This window comes from Anomaloglossus baeobatrachus, chromosome 5 (genome assembly GCF_048569485.1).
Source record: "Anomaloglossus baeobatrachus isolate aAnoBae1 chromosome 5, aAnoBae1.hap1, whole genome shotgun sequence".
Classification (NCBI taxonomy): domain Eukaryota; kingdom Metazoa; phylum Chordata; class Amphibia; order Anura; family Aromobatidae; genus Anomaloglossus; species Anomaloglossus baeobatrachus.
Window position 1 is genome coordinate 10,416,818 of NC_134357.1, and position 22,983 is coordinate 10,439,800.

Here is a 22,983-nt window from a genome sequence, read left to right on the forward strand (position 1 = left end):
ACATATTAACGTCTCAGGTACTTAGCTGCTGAGACGCAGGGCCAGGTCCCTGGGGATGAGTGCTCCGGACCAGCAGAATCCTAAAGGGCTGTGGACGGAGACCGGTGTCCAGCCAGGCATGGAGACCGCGCTGGCTCCCACTTCAAGCCAGAGCCCAGGAGGGATGGTGAAGGAGCACGGCATGTAAGGCTCCAGCCTTGGAAATCAACCTTACAACACCACCGACACAGTGGGGTGAGAAGGGACATGCCGGGAGTCCAGACGTGGACCCGCACTTCTTCAATCTCTTTCCAAAAAACAAAAAATCATATGATAATGCATGTGTGGATGTATGCCTCCTGAACACAAAGCGATAAACTGGCTGGGACTGGCTCACCAGGGGGTGTATAAGCTCAGAGGGAGGAGCTACACTTTTAAGGTGTAGTACTTTGTGTGTCCTCCGGAGGCAGAAGCTAAACACCAAGGTCTGGGTCTCCCAAAGGAACGATAAAGAAAAGTGATCAATCACTGTGGCCTGATGGAGCCGTGAGAGCAGTGACCTTAGTGAGTTCCCCTGAGGTCACAGCTGGTGATTCCCATGGACCCAAGCTGTGACCTTAGGTACACTGGCCTGAGGAGAACTCATTGCCGGATTACTGGATTAGGCTATGTACACATGTTGATTATTTAGTTGCAGACATTTATACACCAAATTTGCATCGCCTTGCAAAAGAAGGGAATTTTGTTACTTACCGTAAATTCCTTTTCTTCTAGCTCCTATTGGGAGACCCAGACGATTGGGTGTATAGCTACTGCCTCCGGAGGCCACACAAAGCATTACACTAAAAAGTGTAAGGCCCCTCCCCTTCTGGCTATACACCCCCAGTGGGATCACTGGCTCACCAGTTTTAGTGCAAAAGCAAGAAGGAGGAAAGCCAATAACTGGTTTAAACAAATTCACTCCGAAGTAACATCGGAGAACTGAAAACCATTCAACATGAACAACATGTGTACCCGAAAAACAACCAAAAATCCCGAAGGACAACAGGGCGGGTGCTGGGTCTCCCAATAGGAGCTAGAAGAAAAGGAATTTACGGTAAGTAACAAAATTCCCTTCTTCTTCGGCGCTCCATTGGGAGACCCAGACGATTGGGACGTCCAAAAGCTGTCCCTGGGTGGGTAAAGAAATACCTCATGTTAGAGCTGCAAGACAGCCTTCCCCTACGGGGAGGCAACTGCCGCCTGCAGGACTCTTCTACCTAGGCTGGCGTCCGCCGAAGCATAGGTATGCACCTGATAATGTTTGGTGAAAGTGTGCAGACTCGACCAGGTAGCTGCCTGGCACACCTGTTGAGCCGTACCCTGGTGCCGTAATGCCCAGGACGCACCCACGGCTCTGGTAGAATGGGCCTTCAGCCCTGATGAAACCGGAAGCCCAGTAGAACGGTAGGCTTCAAGGATTGGTTCCTTGATCCATTGAGCCAGGGTGGATGTTGCAGCCTGCGATCCCTTGCGCTGACCAGTGACAAGGACAAAGAGTGCATCCGAGCGGCGCAGGAGCGCCGTGCGGCAATGTAGATTCTGGGTGCTCTACACCAGATCCAACAATGCAAAGCCATTACATATCGATGAAATGGAGAAAAGGAAGGTAAGGAGATATCCTGATTGTGATAAAAAGGGGATACCACCTTAGGGAGAAACTCTGGGATCGGACGCAGCACTACCTTATCTTGGTGAACACCAGGAAGGGAGCTCTGGATGACCGCGCTGCTAGTTCTGACACTCTCCGAAGAGACGTGACCGCTACCAGAAAGGCCACTTTCTGTGAAAGTCGAGAAAGTGAAAACAACCCTCAGAGGCTCGAAGGGCGGCTCCTAGAGAGCAATTAATACCCTGTGCAGATCCCATGGGTCTGACGGCCTCTTGTACGGAGGGACAATGTGATAATCCCCCTGCAGGAACGTGCGTACCTGAGGAAGTCGTACTAGGTGCTTCTGAAAGAATACCGACAGCGCTGCGACTTGTCCTTTAAGGGAGCCGAGCGACAAACCTTTTCCCAATCCAGATGCAGGAAGGGGGGAAAAAGGAGACAATGCAAATGGCCAGGGAGACACTCCCTAAGCAGAGCACCAAGATAAGAATAACTTCCACGTCTTGTGGGAGATTTTGGCAGACGTCGGCTTCCTAGCCCGTCTCATGGTGGCAATGACGTCTTGAGATAATCCTGAAGACGCTAGGATCTCGGACTCGATGGCCACACAGTCCGGATCAGGGCCGTAGAATTCAGTGGAAAAAACGGCCCTTGGGACAGTAAGTCTGGCCGGTCTGAGAGTGCCCACGGTTGGCCGACCGTGAGATGCCACAGGTCCGGGACCACGACCTCCTCGGTCAGTCTGAGACGACGAGGATGGCGCGGCGGCAAGCGGAGCTGAGCTTGCGTAGCACTCTGGGCAACAGTGCCAGAGTAGGAAACACATAGGGTAGCTGGAACTGCGACCAATCCTGAACTAGGGCGCCTGCCGCCAGAGCTCTTTGCTCGTGAGACCGCGCCATGAAAATCGGGACCTTGTTGTTGTGCCGAGACGCCATTAGGTCGACGTCCGGCATCCTCCAGCGGCTACAGATTTCCTGACACCATACTGGGTGCAGAGGCCATTCCCCTGCGTCCATGCCCAGGCGACTGAGGAAGTCTGCTTCCCAATTTTCTACGCCCGGGATGTGAACTGCGGATATGGTGGATGCTCTGTCCCCCACCCACATCAGAATCCGCCGGATTGCCTGGTAGGCTTGGCGATGCGTGTTCCGCCTTGGAGGGCGATGTCTGCCACCGCTGTGGAATTGTCCGACTGAATTCGGATCTGTTTTCCTTCCAGCCACTGCTGGAAGGCTTGCAGGGCAAGATGCACTGCCCAGATTTCCAGAACATTGATCTGAAGGATGGACTCCTCTGGAGAGAGTCCTTGACCGTCTGAGAAGGGAAACGTTCCTTTCTAGGGACGTCGACTCCCCAACCCATTGGCAAAGCATGTCCCATTGAAGTGGACGCAGTGAAACTGCGCGAAAGTGACTGCCTCTGCATGAGGCGTCTTAAGGGGTGTGACTGGCCTTGAAGGAGAGACTGCACCCCCGTCTGTAGTGAGCGCTGCTTGTCCAGCGGAAGCTTCACTATCGCTGAGGGAGTGTGAAACTCCATGCCCAGATATGTCAGCGATTGGGTCGGTGCCCGATTTAACCTTGAAAAGTTGATGATCCACCCGAAACTCTGGAGAGTCTCCAGCGCCACGTTCAGGCTGTGTCGGCATGCCTCTTGAGAGGGTGCCTTGACAAGTGGATCGTCCAGTAAGGATCACAGAGTGACCCTGAGAGTGCAGGACTACTCCCACTGCTGCCCTGAACTTGGTGAAAACCCGTAGGGCTGTCGCCAGACCGAAGGGCAGGGCTACGCACTGAAGATGCTCGTTTTCAATAACGAAACGTAGCAAACGCTGGTGCTCTGGAGCAATCGGCACGAGGGGATAAGCATCCTGATGTCTATTGATGCTAGGAAATCTCCTTGAGACATTGAGGCAATGACGGAGCGGAGGGTTACATCCGGAACCGCCTGGCCTTCACGTGCTTGGTGAGCAGTTTTAGGTCCAGAACGGAACGGAAAAAGCCACCCTTTTTTGGCACCCCAATAAGATTGGAGGAAAAAACCGTGTCTTGTTCCTGAAGAGGAACAGGGATTACCACTCCTTCTGCCTGCAGAAGAGCATCGGCTCGGTGGGGGGGGGGGTGGGGGGGGGGGAAGCTGAAGAATCGAGCCGGAGGACGAGAACAGAGCTCTATCCTGTACACGTGAGACACAATGTCTCTCACCCACCGGTCTGTGACCTGTGGCAGCTAAATGTACCCAGAAGCGGGAGATTCTGCCACCAACCGCGGATGCGGGGAGAGAGAGCTGAAATACATGAGGAGATCGCCTTGGCAGCGGTTCCTCCTGCTGCCTTCCTTGGGCGTGAATGAGCCCGGCCGGAATCTGAGCCCCTCTGAGCCTTTTGAGCCCTTTTAGACGAGTACAATTGGGACTTGCCCAAGCCTGGGAAGGACCAACCTCGACTGTCCCCCTAGGACAGCATTACTAGGGTAAGTCGCAATGCAGACATTGCGAGGTTAAGGACACCACCTGCGGCACAGATGTACATGTGCTCAAGACCAGCTGCGCAAGACCCGCTGAAATAGGTTAGGGTGCCCATACGGCTGCGAATGCCGGAGCAACCGACACGCTGATAGCTTCACAGACAGATTTCAACCCGAGGTCTATCTGTCTGTTAATGGCATCTTTAAGTGAATTCCCATCTCCCCTGCAACTATGGATCTAGCCGCAAGCCTGGAGATTGGGGGATCCACCTTTGGACCCTGGGTCCAGGGCTGTACCACATCAGGGTAAAGGGATAACGTGCATCCTTAATACGTTTGGCGAAAACGTTTATCTGGTAAGCGTGGTGTTTCTGAACTGCGTCTCTGAAGTCAGCGTGGTCAGAAAAAGTACTCAATCTACGCATGAGTACTGAAAAAGGATTTCTCCTGCTGTGAAGCTGACTCCTCCACTGGGGGGGCTGAGGGAGAAATATCCAACATTCCATTGATGGACGCTATAAGATCATTCACTATGGCGTCACCATCCGGTGTATCCGGATTGAGAGCGGTGTCAGGACCAAAGCCCTGATCAGCTACGTCTGCCTCATCATACAGAGAGTCGTCCTGCTGGGACCTTGACCAGTGATGAAGCCTAGTGTCGTACCCAGCGAGCTAGCTTAGGCTGTCTGGGACTGCCGTCCGTGTCAGAGCCTTCACCCTGGAATGCCTGGGACCCCCCCGGAGTACTGAGTACGTTCCAAATGAGGGTGGCCAGGGAGCATTAATCAAGATTGCCCATGGCCTGTCTGGAGTGCAAAGTCTCCATCCCATGACAATCTCCGTCCCTGTCCCTGGACAGGGTTCACAGGTGGTTTCTTTGGCCACTTCTAGTAGAGACCCCGGCTGACCAAGTGCTACAGGGGAGCATTGCCCACAATGGGGGTCAGTGAAACCTGCCGGTGGAACAGTATCTGCAGGAAAAGCAGCATAGAAAGCCTGTGTTGCTTTTTTGCTGCTGTATTCTAGCCATCTATGCAATGTACAACATACAAGCATAAACACTTCAGCACATGCAATACAAGCAGCATAGAAAGCCTGTGCCTTGGCACCCTTGCTTTTTTGCTGCTGTTGTCCAGCCATCTAGGAGAATATAGCCCAGAGTAGCGACCGTACAGTGCAATGTATAGCATACAAGCATATATACAAATGAACACTTCAGCACATGCAGTACAAGCAGCCTATAAAGCCTGTGCCTTGGCACCCATGCTTTTTTGCTGCAGTTGTCCAGCCCTCTAGGAGAATATAGCCCAGAGTAGCGACCGTACAGTGCAATGTATAGCATACAAGCATAAGTACAAATGAACACTTCAGCCATGCACTACAAGCAGCCTAGAAAACCTGTGCCTTGGCACCCTTGCGTTTTTGCTGCTGTTATCTCGCCATCTAGAAGGTCATATAGCCAAAGATAGCGACCTACAGTGCAGTGTATAGCATACAGGCATAAAATACAAATGGACACTTCGGTAGGTAGTGGGGTCAGCACTTCAGGTGCTGCTTACCGCCCGCCTATAACGCGGGTGTGTGGTCGCCAGAGCCCTGTGTTGGTTGCCCAGAGCATGTCTCCGTTCCCCAGCTCGGACTGCGTGCAGGAATGGCTGCCGGCGTCCTTCTCCAGCTCGTGTGACGAGGGGCGGGCCGTGGGCGTGCCCCAGACAAGAGCGGGAAACTGGCGTCCCACTGTGTCCAGTGAAGGGGGCTGGAGAATGCAAAGCAGACTCCAGCCCTCGGCGCTGACTGTCTGTACAGTGTCCCGCCTCTCCCCTGACTGGCAGGGCTGGAGGCGGGAACGAAACGAAAACTAGGCCGCAAAGCCGGGGACTCGAGTAATAAGCGCGGCCGTCCATGTGCACGGCCAGCGCGGAAGTCCCCGGCGCACCACAAGTCCCAGCCGCGCCACAGTGTAAAAAACACCCAGCAACGGCCGGCGCGGCAGTTCCCAATACATAAAGTCACTCAGCAAAGCTGTAGTGACTAATAGCACGAGCGCTCTGCGCTGTTGCCCCCGGCGCACTAACACTCCCAGCAATGCTGGTGTGTGTGTGCGCGCTTGCCCGGGGACATAGAGTACCTTAATGTAGCAGGGCCTGTCCCTGACGATACTCAGCTCCATATCCAGCAGGTTCTCTGGGTCTGTGGATGGAGCCCGGTCTCAGTGCCTGGAGACCTGTAAGATCCCACTTCACCCAGAGCCCTGAGGGGGGATGGGGAAGGAAAACAGCATGTGGGCTCCAGCCTCCGTACCCGCAATGGGTACCTCAACCTTACAAACCGCAAGTGGGGTGAGAAGGGAGCATGCTGGGGACCCCATATGGGCCCACTTTTCTTCCATCCGACATAGTCAGCAGCTGCTGCTGACTAAACAGTGGAGCTATGCGTGGATGTCTGACCTCCTTCGCACAAAGCAGAAAACTGGTGAGCCAGTGATCCCACTGGGGGTGTATAGCCAGAAGGGGAGGGGCCTTACACTTTTTAGTGTAATGCTTTGTGTGGCCTCCGGAGGCAGTAGCTATACACCCAATCGTCTGGGTCTCCCAATGGAGCGCCGAAGAAAAACACACTGAAACCACATCAGAAACACATAGTTTTTGGTGGGTTTTTTTGCCATGAGATGCAGATTTGGTGGATAAATGTCTGCAACCAAATACTCAACATTTGCCCATAACTATTCCGTTAATTTGGCATTGCATTCAATGACTTCAACTGAGATGAGACCACTAAGTTCAATAAGTTCACCACAGATCAGTTTACCTGAGGTCACAGCTGGGGTACCATGGGAACCCCAGCTGTGACCTCAGGTGAAGAGATTGAACTCGATGACAAATTACCGGATCAGTCTATGTGCGCACGTTGAGTATTTAGTTGCAGACATTTAGTTGAGTATTTAGTGCAGCACATCGCCTAATCCGGTAATACGGCATTGAGTTCAATGACTTCACTTGTGGTGAGCTCACTGAGTTCAATGAGTTCACCTCAGGTCAGTTCACCTGAGGTCACAGCTGGGGTACCATGGGAACCACCAGAAAACTGACCAGCACCTTCCACAAATGTGAACAGGCGCCAACTGAAAAATCAACCTAACTACAAAAGGATATCCAATGGCACTCATCTATACTTCACTCATCCAGAGGCCTCCTAAGATGAATTGAGTATCCACTTCATCTAAGGACATCAATACTTCACTCAGGCCTCTTGATGAACCTGAAATGCAGGCGAAATGCGTTGAGGCCGCTTTTTGGATAACTTCTAAAGGAAACTCCTATTTTTTCTTTTCTATTTTGTACCTGCTTGACCTGTATCATATTTATATGACACTCAGAGTTTTTTTTATACATCTAACAGTTAACGCTTATTGGAGCTATTTTTTCTATCCCTCAGTATGGCATCATTTTTAGTGGATATATCAACTGCTATCATTGTTTTTGGTAGTATGGTTATTTTACCTGGCTTCATCAAGCTTGTTGCTTGTGGATAATTTGGTAACAGCAGCCCTTAGCTTATGGATTCGGAGGGTGAGTCGGCGGTGAGCGGGGGCGCCATTTGCGTTATCTAGGGTGCCAGCCTCTGCGGTCAGGTAGGGTCAGCTCTTAGAGGAAGTATTAGGGCAGGTGTTCATTGTATCTTATATCATTGTTTTTCACCTACTCCCCGTGCCTGTTATTTTCTGCATGAGTACCTTTTATGGAGAGTTGTTCATTAGGTGCACCCACTTACTGTGTTTTTAATGCATATCTAATAAATTGTATATTTTAGGAATTTTTATTTGTTAACTTATTCTTTGGAATTCTTCCTGTTTTGTTATATTGTTAGCCAGTGTTTTGGGAGTTAATAAATTGGAGAAAGAGGGTGTTTCTTTTTTTAAATAAAGGATTTTCTCTGTGTTTTGTGTTATTTCTTTTTACATAAACGATTAGTAATGGGGGTCACATAGACCCCTACCCGTTAGTAATCTCGAGCATGATGACGGCTGTGATTTATTGACAAAGCACAGCTGTAATTAACCCCAATAACCATAGACCTCCAACTCTTCAGAATACCAGCCCCTAGCTGTCTGTTTTATCTTGGCTGGGTTTCAAAATTGGGCGGTACAGCAAAATGCTTTTTAAATTATTTATTTATTTTTTTTAAATCCGCATTGGGACCCTCTTATTTTGATACACAGCCAAGATAACGCGCACAGCTAGGGGTTGCAGCCTGTAGCCGTATGCTTTAGCTGTGCTGGGTATCAAAATATGGTGGACCCTATACCATTTTTCCCATTTATTCATTTATTTTTACACTCCACTACTGGGCCCTAGATAGCTAGTGTGAGGGCAACCAATCACAGATGCCAGCAGTTTAACTGCAACCAATCACAAATGCTGTCCCAGAGGGTGGGCGGGGGAAGCAGTGAATATGCATGAGATTTCATGAGTGGACCCGGAAGCAGTGTGACAGCCGTGGAGAAACTCGGTAAATATAACAGTCCTGCTTTAATCCCCATTTTGCTTCCTTTTGCAACCCCTTAACCTTTACTAACTCTATTGTATAACACTTAGGTTTGGGTCCCTGTACACTTGTTTGGGGTTCTGCATCTGGGGTCAAGTTCAGGTTCAAGTTTGGTCCGGAACCAGAATTTTTTTTGTACATTCCAGACGGAGCTGCCGAACCCGATCATCTGCAGATTCATGCATCTCTAGTAGTTACACCAAAAATCCTGCACACAGAGATATTCGCCTAAGACAAAAGGCTTGTTTGGAAATATAATTAAAGAAATTGAGAAATAATCAGCTCCAAATAAATATTCGGCGCTAATAGTGATTAGCAATGATTTGGACATTCTCCAGCATCTTAGTTTTGGTGAATGTTTCCGGTACCTTCTGCCGCAGTTTGGTTGTGATGGCGTTAAGGCCGCAGTCTAGGGGCTGTTTGGGTGATGGCGCCTTTTCTTCGGTCTTCATTGTTTTTCTTCCACTTTGTGTATTCATGTTCCTTCCGGTCTGATAAGGCTGAAGAAACTTCACATAGGAAACTCTGCAAGAAAAAAAAAATCACAAAGAATCTAACAGGTAAAACGGCCAAATCTAAACCCATTTATTGTCCTGATCGCTCCTTATGAGACACAAGACCACAGCCCATATATACAGCCCCCCCCGGTGATGACATCACTGTTAAATTGACAGGTGATCAGACATGAGACCACACCCCTTATATACAGCTCTGCCCCACGGTGATGACATCACTGATATAATGACATGTCATTAGACATGAGACCACACCCCTTATATACAGCCCTGCCCCCTGGTGATGACATCACTGATATAATGACAGGTGATCAGACATGAGACCACACCCCTTGTATACAGCTCTGCCCCACGGTGATGACATCACTGATATAGTGACATGTGATCAGACATGAGACCACACCCCTTATATACAGCTCTGCCCCACGGTGATGACATCACTGATATAGTGACATGTGATCAGACATGAGACCACACCCCTTATATACAGCTCTACCCCACGGTGATGACATCACTGATATAATGACATGTGATCAGACATGAGACCACACCCCTTATATACAGCTCTGCCCCACGGTGATGACATCACTGATATAGTGACATGTGATCAGACATGAGACCACACCCCTTATATACAGCTCTGCCCCACGGTGATGACATCACTGATATAGTGACATGTGATCAGACATGAGACCACACCCCTTATACACAGCTCTGCCCCACGGTGATGACATCACTGATATAATGACATCACTCATCAGACATGATACCACACCCCTTATATACAGTCCCGCCCCCTGATGATGACATCACTGATATGACGTGGTCAGACATGAGACCGCACCCCTTATATACAGCCCCGCCACTGGTAATGAGATAACTGATATAATGAAGTGGCTAGACATGAGACCATACCCTTTATATACAGCCCCGCCCCCCGTGATAACGTCACTGATATAATGACGTGATTAGACATGAGACCACACCCCTTGTATACAGTCCCGCCCCCCGATGATGACATCATTGATTATATAGACTTGCGTCGGATGGATCAGCCCTTCCTTAGGGCTGTATGTCGGCATATACTACGTTCGTACCTGTTCTGCCCCTCACTAAACTTGGCCATGATGGTGTCGCACTGGTGTTTGGTCAGGTCTGGACTCAGATCTTGGATCTTATCAAGAAATTCTTCTCTAGTGACGTATCCAGAATTCTGGGAATCCAACTCTTTGAATTGGACCCAAAGGTCGTCAAGAAGAAGCTTCACCTGGATGAAAAGTAACATGGCCGCATGAGAGGAGGTGATCCGGGAGATGGACAGCCCGCCTCCGGGGACGTGCTCTGCTGCCGTCCTCTCCACATAACTAATCATTAACGGGCTGCTGAACAGTTTACATTACACCATTGTATAAAGTTCTGCATGTCTCCAATAAACGTTGGTCTTAATTCATTATTGCTTTTGTGTCTATTTTTTGTCTCATTTTTCCAGTTTTAAGGCTTCTTTTGCGTTAATTTTGAAGTATATTTTCTACTTTTTCATCTGTTTTTGTGTTGTGGGACGGTTTTTTGTAATAGTAAGGAATTGTAAAACAAATGTCAGAATAGCTCTGCGCCAGTTCTCAGCTATCAAAATGTCACAAATCTGGCACAAGGGTTATTTGCGCTAAATATCTTTGTGCTTGTCACATAAAACTGTTGCAAATTAAGATTTTTTACTAAGTTTTTCACTATGTCTTTAGAAAAATACAGCGGTGGACAAAACGTGACATAGTGTGAATCCGTCCTAGCGCTGCGTGATTTACAGATCGGAGTATAAGATCGGTCCGCGCCCCTCCCCCGCTCCGCGCCGTCTCAGGGCTCATTATTTAACAGTCCCGTCCGTGCCGTCTTCTCCGGTTTCTCGTTATAGATTCCACCTTGACCCCGCTCTGCAGAATAAAAGCTTTCTAATGATTAGAATCGGAGCGTCCCCCCCTTGGAGCGGCGGATCCATTATCTGATTCGTCCATGTCTTTCTTAACACTGCGGCCATTGTCCGCTCGGTGTCCTCCTTTTTGCAGCTCGGAGCAGACACATTGTATTGTAAATGGGGGCAGCGCCTCGGCCTCTCAGCACAAACACTAATGTACAGCTTATCGAGCCCAAGACTCGGAGTCCGATAAACCGTCCCCAACAGACTCATCGTTACAATGTATCACATTTATACCAATATTTACAGAAGATTCTTAAGAACTTTGGGAACTTTCTCATATACTTTTGTGCTTCATTCATCCACCATTATCTGTTTGCTGTCAATGAATGGGAATATTCTACTTCACATATAAACCTGTGCAGACCCAGTACTTCTCACAGCTGAGGGGCTGTTACAATTGTGGAAACAATCTCGAAAAATTCAGCGTCCAAAACTCCGTAAAGAAGGGAATTTTGTTACTTACCGTAAATTCCTTTTCTTCTAGCTCCTATTGGGAGACCCAGACGATTGGGTGTATAGTACTGCCTCCGGAGGCCACACAAAGCATTACACTAAAAAGTGTAAGGCCCCTCCCCTTCTGGCTATACACCCCCAGTGGGATCACTGGCTCACCAGTTTTAGTGCAAAAGCAAGAAGGAGGAAAGCCAATAACTGGTTTAAACAAATTCACTCCGAAGTAAAATCGGAGAACTGAAAACCATTCAACATGAACAACATGTGTACCCGAAAAACAACCAAAAATCCCGAAGGACAACAGGGCGGGTGCTGGGTCTCCCAATAGGAGCTAGAAGAAAAGGAATTTACGGTAAGTAACAAAATTCCCTTCTTCTTCGGCGCTCCATTGGGAGACCCAGACGATTGGGACGTCCAAAAGCTGTCCCTGGGTGGGTAAAGAAATACCTCATGTTAGAGCTGCAAAGACAGCCCTCCCCTACGGGGAGGCAACTGCCGCCTGCAGGACTCTTCTACCTAGACTGGCGTCCGCCGAAGCATAGGTATGCACCTGATAATGTTTGGTGAAAGTGTGCAGACTCGACCAGGTAGCTGCCTGGCACACCTGTTGAGCCGTAGCCTGGTGTCGTAATGCCCAGGACGCACCCACGGCTCTGGTAGAATGGGCCTTCAGCCCTGATGGAACCGGAAGCCCCGCAGAACGGTAGGCTTCAAGAATTGGTTCCTTGATCCATCGAGCCAGGGTGGGTTTTGCAGCCTGCGATCCCTTGCGCTGACCAGTGACAAGGACAAAGAGTGCATCCGAGCGGCGCAGGGGCGCCGTGCGGGAATGTAGATTCTGGGTGCTCTACACCAGATCCAACAATGCAAAGCCATTACATATTGATGAAATGGATAAAAGGAAGGTAAGGAGATATCCTGATTGTGATAAAAAGGGGATACCACCTTAGGGAGAAACTCTGGGATCGGACGCAGCACTACCTTATCTTGGTGAACACCAGGAAGGGAGCTTTGGATGACCGCGCTGCTAGTTCGGACACTCTCCGAAGAGACGTGACCGCTACCAGAAAGGCCACTTTCTGTGAAAGTCGAGAAAGTGAAAACATCCCTCAGAGGCTCGAAGGGCGGCTCCTGGAGAGCAATTAATACCCTGTGCAGATCCCATGGGTCTAACGGCCTCTTGTACGGAGGGACAATGTGATAACCCCCCTGCAGGAACGTGCGTACCTGAGGAAGTCGTACTAGGCGCTTCTGAAAGAATACCGACAGCACTGCGACTTGTCCTTTAAGGGAGCCGAGCGACAAACCTTTTCCCAATCCAGATGCAGGAAGGGAGGAAAAAGGAGACAATGCAAATGGCCAGGGAGACACTCCCGAAGCAGAGCACCAAGATAAGAATAACTTCCACGTCTTGTGGTAGATCTTGGCAGACGTCGGCTTCCTAGCCCGTCTCATGGTGGCAATGACGTCTTGAGATAATCCTGAAGACGCTAGGATCTCGGACTCGATGGCCATACGGTCAGGATCAGGGCCGTAGAATTCAGTGGAAAAAACGGCCCTTGGGACAGTAAGTCTGGCCGGTCTGAGAGTGCCCACGGTTGGCCGACCGTGAGATGCCACAGATCCGGGAACCACGACCTCCTCGGCCAGTCTGGGACGACGAGGATGGCGCGGCGGCAAGCGGAGCTGAGCTTGCGTAGCACTCTGGGCAACAGTGCCAGAGGTGGAAACACATAGGGTAGCTGGAACTGCGACCAATCCTGAACTAGGGCGCCTGCCGCCAGAGCTCTTTGCTCGTGAGACCGCGCCATGAAAATCGGGACCTTGTTGTTGTGCCGAGACGCCATTAGGTCGACGTCCGGCATCCCCCAGCTGTTACAGATTTCCTGACACCATTCTGGGTGCAGAGGCCATTCCCCTGCGTCCATGCCCAGGCGACTGAGGAAGTCTGCTTCCCAATTTTCTACGCCCGGGATGTGAACTGCGGATATGGTGGATGCTCTGTCCCCCACCCACGTCAGAATCCGCCGGATTGCCTGGTAGGCTTGGCGATGCGTGTTCCGCCTTGGTGGGCGATGTCTGCCACCGCTGTGGAATTGTCCGACTGAATTCGGATCTGTTTTCCTTCCAGCCACTGCTGGAAGGCTTGCAGGGCAAGATACACTGCCCAGATTTCCAGAACATTGATCTGAAGGATGGACTCCTCTGAAGAGAGTCCTTGACCGTCTGAGAAGGGAAACGTTCCTGTCTAGGGACGTCGACTCCCCAACCCATTGGCAAAGCATGTCCCATTGAAGTGGACGCAGATGAAACTGCGCGAAAGTGACTGCCTCTGCATGAGGCGTCTTAAGGGGTGTGACTGGCCTTGAAGGAGAGACTGCACCCCCGTCTGTAGTGAACGCTGCTTGTCCAGCGGAAGCTTCACTATCGCTGAGGGAGTGTGAAACTCCATGCCCAGATATGTCAGCGATTGGGTCGGTGCCCGATGTAACCTTGAAAAGTTGATGATCCACCCGAAACTCTGGAGAGTCTCCAGCAACCCGTTCAGGCTGTGTTGGCATGCCTCTTGAGAGGGTGCCTTGACAAGTGGATCGTCCCAGTAAGGATCACAGAGTGACCCTGAGAGTGCAGGACTGCTCCCACTGCTGCCCTGAACTTGGTGAAAACCCGTAGGGCTGTCGCCAGACCGAAGGGCAGGGCTACGCACTGAAGATGCTCGTCTTCAATAACGAAACGTAGCAAACGCTGGTGCTCTGGAGCAATCGGCACGTGGAGATAAGCATCCTGATATCTATTGATGCTAGGAAATCTCCTTGAGACTAGAGTTGAGCGCGGTTCGTGGTTCGTGGTTCTCCAGTTCTAGGCTCGAGTGATTTTGGGGCATGTTCTAGATCGAACTAGAACTCGAGCTTTTTGCAAAAGCTCGATAGTTCTAGAAACGTTCGAGAACGGTTCTAGCAGCCAAAAAACAGCTAAATCCTAGCTTGGTTTCTGCTGTAATAGTGTAAGTCACTCTGTGAATCAAACTATTATCACATTTCAGTGTATAGTGTGCGTGAACAGCGCCTTCAGATCACTGCTGTTTCTATAATGGCGATCGCCATTTTTTTTTTTTTTTTTCTTGTCTTCCTTCCCTAAGCGCGCGCGTCTTGTGGGGCGGGCCAGCATGTCAGCCAATCACAGACACACACACAGCTAAGTGGACTTTGAGCCAGAGAAGCAACGGCATGTGTGATAGGATCTGCATGTCACATGTCCCTGCATTATAAAACCGGACATTTTCTTCACGGACGCCATTATCTGCCTTCTGCGTCTTGGGTGTCAGACATCACTGTCGCAGCTCCGTCATCCTGAGTCCTATAGCCGATACAGCTGTATGCGCTGCATACACAGCGCTGGACAGCTTAGGGAGAGCACTTTATAGCAGTCCTTTTAAGGGCTCAAACCGGCAGGGTCAGAGTTAAGGTGACAGGTCCTGAAAACAGCGCCAGCGTCTGTGCAGCCCAGGTCAGGGATTTCCTCCCTGCATTTCACCATTAGGAGGGAATAGAAAGGCAGGCTTCCATTCCTCTACCCAGAGCACCACAATCCTGCCACTGTACCCTCCTGTCCTCTGCACACTCCAACTCATAACTAAGCCATTATACTAGCAAACACTCAGTGTACCTAGTGGCATCCTAAACGTGGCTATTGTACTTTGCTATAATCCCACTAGTGCAAAGACATTTGCAGAGCGCATCTGCCTGCGTTGCACACTCCAACTAATTATAACGAAGCCATTATACTAGCACACACTCAGTGTACCTAGTGGCATCCTATACGTGGCTATTGGACTTTGCTATAGTCCCACTAGTGCAAAGACATTTGCAGAGCGCATCTGCCTGCGTTGCACACTCCAACTAATTATAACTAAGCCATTATACTAGCAAACACTTAGTGTACCTAGTGGCATCCTATACGTGGCTATTGGACTTTGCTTTAGTCCCACTAGTGCCAAGACATTTGCAGAGCGCATCTGCCTGCGTTGCACACTCCAACTAATTATAACTAAGCCATTATACTAGCAAACACTTAGTGTACCTAGTGGCATCCTATACGTGGCTATTGGACTTTGCTTTAGTCCCACTAGTGCCAAGACATTTGCAGAACGCATCTGCCTGCGTTGCACACTCCAACTAATTATAACTAAGCCATTATACTAGCAAACACTTAGTGTACCTAGTGGCATCCTATACGTGGCTATTGGACTTTGCTTTAGTCCCACTAGTGCCAAGACATTTGCAGAACGCATCTGCCTGCGTTGCACACTCCAACTAATTATAACTAAGCCATTATACTAGCACACACTCAGTGTACCTAGTGGCATCCTAAACGTGGCTATTGGACTTTGCTATAGTCCCACTAGTGCCAAGACATTTGCAGAGCGCCTCTGCCTGCGTTGCACACTCCAACTAATTATAACTAAGCCATTATACTAGCAAACACTTAGTGTACCTAGTGGCATCCTATACGTGGCTATTGGACTTTGCTTTAGTCCCACTAGTGCCAAGACATTTGCAGAACGCATCTGCCTGCGTTGCACACTCCAACTAATTATAACTAAGCCATTATACTAGCACACACTCAGTGTACCTAGTGGCATCCTATACGTGGCTATTGGACTTTGCTTTAGTCCCACTAGTGCCAAGACATTTGCAGAGCGCATCTGCCTGCGTTGCACACTCCAACTAATTATAACTAAGCCATTATACTAGCACACACTCAGTGTACCTAGTGGCATCCTATACGTGGCTATTGGACTTTGCTTTAGTCCCACTAGTGCCAAGACATTTGCAGAACGCATCTGCCTGCGTTGCACACTCCAACTAATTATAACTAAGCCATTATACTAGCACACACTCAGTGTACCTAGTGGCATCCTATACGTGGCTATTGGACTTTGCTATAGTCCCACTAGTGCCAAGACATTTGCAGAGCGCATCTGCCTGCGTTGCACACTCCAACTAATTATAACTAAGCCATTATACTAGCACACACTCAGTGTACCTAGTGGCATCCTATACGTGGCTATTGGACTTTGCTATAGTCCCACTAGTGCCAAGACATTTGCAGAACGCATCTGCCTGCGTTGCACACTCCAACTAATTATAACTAAGCCATTATACTAGCACACACTCAGTGTACCTAGTGGCATCCTATACGTGGCTATTGGACTTTGCTATAGTCCCACTAGTGCCAAGACATTTGCAGAGCGCATCTGCCTGCGTTGCACACTCCAACTAATTATAACTAAGCCATTATACTAGCAAACACTTAGTGTACCTAGTGGCATCCTATACGTGGCTATTGGACTTTGCTATAGTCCCACTAGTGCCAAGACATTTGCAGAACGCATCTGCCTGCGTTGCACACTCCAACTAATTATAACTAAGCCATTATACTAGCACACACTCAGTGTACCTAGTGGCATCCTATACGTGGCTATTGGACTTTGCTATAGTCCCACTAGTGCCAAGACATTTGCAGAGCGCATCTGCCTGCGTTGCACACTCCAACTAATTATAACTAAGCCATTATACTAGCAAACACTTAGTGTACCTAGTGGCATCCTATACGTGGCTATTGGACTTTGCTATAGTCCCACTAGTGCCAAGACATTTGCAGAGCGCATCTGCCTGCGTTGCACACTCCAACTAATTATAACTAAGCCATTATACTAGCAAACACTTAGTGTACCTAGTGGCATCCTATACGTGGCTATTGGACTTTGCTTTAGTCCCACTAGTGCCAAGACATTTGCAGAACGCATCTGCCTGCGTTGCACACTCCAACTAATTATAACTAAGCCATTATACTAGCACACACTCAGTGTACCTAGTGGCATCCTATACGTGGCTATTGGACTTTGCTATAGTCCCACTAGTGCCAAGACATTTGCAGAGCGCATCTGCCTGCGTTGCACACTCCAACTAATTATAACTAAGCCATTATACTAGCACACACTCAGTGTACCTAGTGGCATCCTATACGTGGCTATTGGACTTTGCTATAGTCCCACTAGTGCCAAGACATTTGCAGAGCGCATCTGCCTGCGTTGCACACTCCAACTAATTATAACTAAGCCATTATACTAGCAAACACTTAGTGTACCTAGTGGCATCCTATACGTGGCTATTGGACTTTGCTTTAGTCCCACTAGTGCCAAGACATTTGCAGAACGCATCTGCCTGCGTTGCACACTCCAACTAATTATAACTAAGCCATTATACTAGCACACACTCAGTGTACCTAGTGGCATCCTATACGTGGCTATTGGACTTTGCTATAGTCCCACTAGTGCCAAGACATTTGCAGAGCGCATCTGCCTGCGTTGCACACTCCAACTAATTATAACTAAGCCATTATACTAGCAAACACTTAGTGTACCTAGTGGCATCCTATACGTGGCTATTGGACTTTGCTTTAGTCCCACTAGTGCCAAGACATTTGCAGAACGCATCTGCCTGCGTTGCACACTCCAACTAATTATAACTAAGCCATTATACTAGCACACACTCAGTGTACCTAGTGGCATCCTATACGTGGCTATTGGACTTTGCTATAGTCCCACTAGTGCCAAGACATTTGCAGAGCGCATCTGCCTGCGTTGCACACTCCAACTAATTATAACTAAGCCATTATACTAGCACACACTCAGTGTACCTAGTGGCATCCTATACGTGGCTATTGGACTTTGCTATAGTCCCACTAGTGCCAAGACATTTGCAGAGCGCATCTGCCTGCGTTGCACACTCCAACTAATTATAACTAAGCCATTATACTAGCAAACACTTAGTGTACCTAGTGGCATCCTATACGTGGCTATTGGACTTTGCTATAGTCCCACTAGTGCCAAGACATTTGCAGAGCGCATCTGCCTGCGTTGCACACTCCAACTAATTATAACTAAGCCATTATACTAGCACACACTCAGTGTACCTAGTGGCATCCTATACGTGGCTATTGGACTTTGCTTTAGTCCCACTAGTGCCAAGACATTTGCAGAACGCATCTGCCTGCGTTGCACACTCCAACTAATTATAACTAAGCCATTATACTAGCACACACTCAGTGTACCTAGTGGCATCCTATACGTGGCTATTGGACTTTGCTATAGTCCCACTAGTGCCAAGACATTTGCAGAGCGCATCTGCCTGCGTTGCACACTCCAACTAATTATAACTAAGCCATTATACTAGCACACACTCAGTGTACCTAGTGGCATCCTATACGTGGCTATTGGACTTTGCTATAGTCCCACTAGTGCCAAGACATTTGCAGAACGCATCTGCCTGCGTTGCACACTCCAACTAATTATAACTAAGCCATTATACTAGCACACACTCAGTGTACCTAGTGGCATCCTATACGTGGCTATTGGACTTTGCTATAGTCCCACTAGTGCCAAGACATTTGCAGAGCGCATCTGCCTGCGTTGCACACTCCAACTAATTATAACTAAGCCATTATACTAGCAAACACTTAGTGTACCTAGTGGCATCCTATACGTGGCTATTGGACTTTGCTATAGTCCCACTAGTGCCAAGACATTTGCAGAGCGCATCTGCCTGCGTTGCACACTCCAACTAATTATAACTAAGCCATTATACTAGCACACACTCAGTGTACCTAGTGGCATCCTATACGTGGCTATTGGACTTTGCTATAGTCCCACTAGTGCCAAGACATTTGCAGAGCGCATCTGCCTGCGTTGCACACTCCAACTAATTATAACTAAGCCATTATACTAGCAAACACTTAGTGTACCTAGTGGCATCCTATACGTGGCTATTGGACTTTGCTTTAGTCCCACTAGTGCCAAGACATTTGCAGAACGCATCTGCCTGCGTTGCACACTCCAACTAATTATAACTAAGCCATTATACTAGCACACACTCAGTGTACCTAGTGGCATCCTATACGTGGCTATTGGACTTTGCTATAGTCCCACTAGTGCCAAGACATTTGCAGAGCGCATCTGCCTGCGTTGCACACTCCAACTAATTATAACTAAGCCATTATACTAGCACACACTCAGTGTACCTAGTGGCATCCTATACGTGGCTATTGGACTTTGCTATAGTCCCACTAGTGCCAAGACATTTGCAGAGCGCATCTGCCTGCGTTGCACACTCCAACTAATTATAACTAAGCCATTATACTAGCAAACACTTAGTGTACCTAGTAGCATCCTATACGTGGCTATTGGACTTTGCTTTAGTCCCACTAGTGCCAAGACATTTGCAGAACGCATCTGCCTGCGTTGCACACTCCAACTAATTATAACTAAGCCATTATACTAGCACACACTCAGTGTACCTAGTGGCATCCTATACGTGGCTATTGGACTTTGCTATAGTCCCACTAGTGCCAAGACATTTGCAGAGCGCATCTGCCTGCGTTGCACACTCCAACTAATTATAACTAAGCCATTATACTAGCAAACACTTAGTGTACCTAGTGGCATCCTATACGTGGCTATTGGACTTTGCTTTAGTCCCACTAGTGCCAAGACATTTGCAGAACGCATCTGCCTGCGTTGCACACTCCAACTAATTATAACTAAGCCATTATACTAGCACACACTCAGTGTACCTAGTGGCATCCTATACATGGCTATTGGACTTTGCTATAGTCCCACTAGTGCCAAGACATTTGCAGAGCGCATCTGCCTGCGTTGCACACTCCAACTAATTATAACTAAGCCATTATACTAGCAAACACTCAGTGTATCTAGTGGCATCCTATACGTGGCTATTGGACTTTGCTATAGTCCCACTAGTGCCAAGACATTTGCAGAGCGCATCTGCCTGCGTTGCACACTCCAACTAATTATAACTAAGCCATTATACTAGCAAACACTTAGTGTACCTAGTGGCATCCTATACGTGGCTATTGGACTTTGCTTTAGTCCCACTAGTGCCAAGACATTTGCAGAACGCATCTGCCTGCGTTGCACACTCCAACTAATTATAACTAAGCCATTATACTAGCACACACTCAGTGTACCTAGTGGCATCCTATACGTGGCTATTGGACTTTGCTATAGTCCCACTAGTGCCAAGACATTTGCAGAGCGCATCTGCCTGCGTTGCACACTCCAACTAATTATAACTAAGCCATTATACTAGCAAACACTCAGTGTACCTAGTGGCATCCTATACGTGGCTATTGGACTTTGCTTTAGTCCCACTAGTGCCAAGACATTTGCAGCACGTCTGCCTGCGTTGCACACTCCAACTAATTATAACTAAGTTACATTGTCAGGGATATTTATTCTTTATTATTCTGCTGTTAATAAAGCTAGACCAACACTGCAATCTTCACCACCTCTCAATTTTTACTACCACATTTTCAGTCCACAATCTTGTCGCAATCAACATGAGTGGCAAAATGACAGATGCTGGTGGAAAGGGGAAGAGGCGTGGTGGAAAAGGCAAAAAAGGTTTTGTCAGTGGGGAAGGTGGCAAAGCTCCATTATCATCTGCTGCAGATAGACCATCTACTAGCAAAAGTAAGATGTCTACTACTTATTGTGGACAATCCGATGTGCTCCCTTTTTTACGGACACGAACAAGAGGAACAAAGGTAGATGATGGGCAAAAAAGGAAAATGCTTGAATGGATCTCAAGTGGTCCAACAAGTGCCCTCTCAGCCACTTCAAGTACCGCATCCAAAAAACACCAGTCCTCTGAGTTGTCATCCCAATCAAACTTGATTTCTCCCAGCTCTGAAGTCTCCATCAGCCCTGCACAGTATGGTGGAACTGAGATGGCTGAGTCTGCAGAGCTGTTCAGTCACACTATAGCCTGGGAATCAGAGGTCTGCTCCCAATCTACAGTGAGTACAGAACAGGAAATGGTCTGCAGTGATGCCCAGAACCTTTGTGACTCTGATTCAGGCCGTGAGGACCAAGTTTCTGAGCATAATGTTGACCCTTTGTCACAAACTGTAACACCTGTGGTTATAGACAATGAGGAACATACTGATGAAGATGAGACGCAGATACCCGATTGGGATGACAACTTAAATATTCGGTCAGGGCAAGAAGAGGCTCGGTCTGAGGGGGAGGGGAGTGCAAACACAACAATTGATGATGACGTTCTAGATCCCACCTACTGTCAACCCCCAGTCAGGCACTCGAGGAGGTCAACAGAGGCGGTGGAGGAGGATGCAACCGACGACGAAGTTACCTTGCGCCTTCCTGGACAGAGTCGGAGCACTGGTAGCACGTCTACAACTGCATCCTCAGCCACCACTCTGCCTATGAGCATTATTCGGGGTGGATCAACAGGTCGCATGGCCTCTAAGCCTTGCCTAGCCTGGTCCTTTTTTCACATCGAAAAAGATCGCCCAACTCATGTGATATGTAACATTTGTCATGATTCTGTTAGTAGAGGTCAAAACCTCAGCAGTTTGACAACTTCTTCCATGAATCGTCACATGACTAAATATCATAAGTCCCGGTGGGAAGCTCACCGTGCTGCAATGCGGCCTAGCGGAGCGAACCATCCACCGCCCGCCCCTTCCAGTGCATCCGCGCGCTCTTCATCTTCTAGGACTGTGGGGACAGCTGTCACACCTGTTTTTCCACGCAAAACTTCCACCACTGTAACCGCAACAGGCAGTTTGCTTGTAAGGTCGTCAGTTGGTTTGGAAGGGGAAACAAGTGAGTGTGTACAGCTCTCTCAGACATCGATAGCACCAACGTTGGATGAAGGCAACATCATGTCTCCGCCTGCACTTTCCTCACAAACCTGCATTTTTCCAGGGACACCCTACTCAACACCGTCTACACACAGCAGCCAGATCTCTGTCCCTCAGATGTGGTCAAATAAAAGGCCACTTCCTCCGACCCATGACAAAGCTAAGAGGTTGACTCTATCCCTCTGTAAGCTGTTGGCTACCGAAATGCTGCCTTTCCGCCTAGTGGACACACAGGATTTTAGAGACCTTATGTCTGTCGCTGTGCCCCAGTACCAGATGCCTAGTCGCCACTACTTCTCTAAGAAAGGTGTGCCCGCGCTACACCAGCATGTCGCACACAACATCACCGCTTCCTTGAGAAACTCTGTGTGTGAACGGGTGCATTTCACCACCGATACTTGGACCAGTAAGCATGGACAGGGACGTTACATGTCGCTGACTGGGCACTGGGTAACTATGGTGATAGATGGTGAAGGGTCTGCTGCACAAGTCTTGCCGTCCCCACGACTTGTGTGTCAATCCTCTGTCTGTCCAAGTTCCGCCACTGCTTCTGCATCCTCCACCTCATCTGGGTCCTCCACCTCCGCCCCAAGCCTGCCTGGTCAGGCCACCAGCATTCTCACTGCGCAGAAGGAATCACGCACCCCTCATTAC

At 48.8% G+C, this 22,983-nt stretch overlaps 1 protein-coding gene across 2 annotated transcripts in view; it reads right to left on the reverse strand.

Moving 5' to 3' along the window:
- The window catches only part of LOC142313198 (EF-hand calcium-binding domain-containing protein 6-like), a 78,528-nt gene that overhangs the window by 12,134 nt on the left and 43,411 nt on the right, over nucleotides 1–22,983 (reverse strand). Inside the window, exons 16-17 of one of the 2 annotated variants that reach the window (XM_075352180.1) lie at nucleotides 10,256–10,425; nucleotides 9,012–9,168 (exon numbers count right to left, since the gene is read on the reverse strand). In XM_075352180.1, the coding sequence (XP_075208295.1) occupies nucleotides 9,012–9,168; nucleotides 10,256–10,425 (327 nt within the window). The remainder of the gene's footprint in view (nucleotides 1–9,011; nucleotides 9,169–10,255; nucleotides 10,426–22,983) is intronic. The other variant, XM_075352181.1, reaches the window with a different exon arrangement.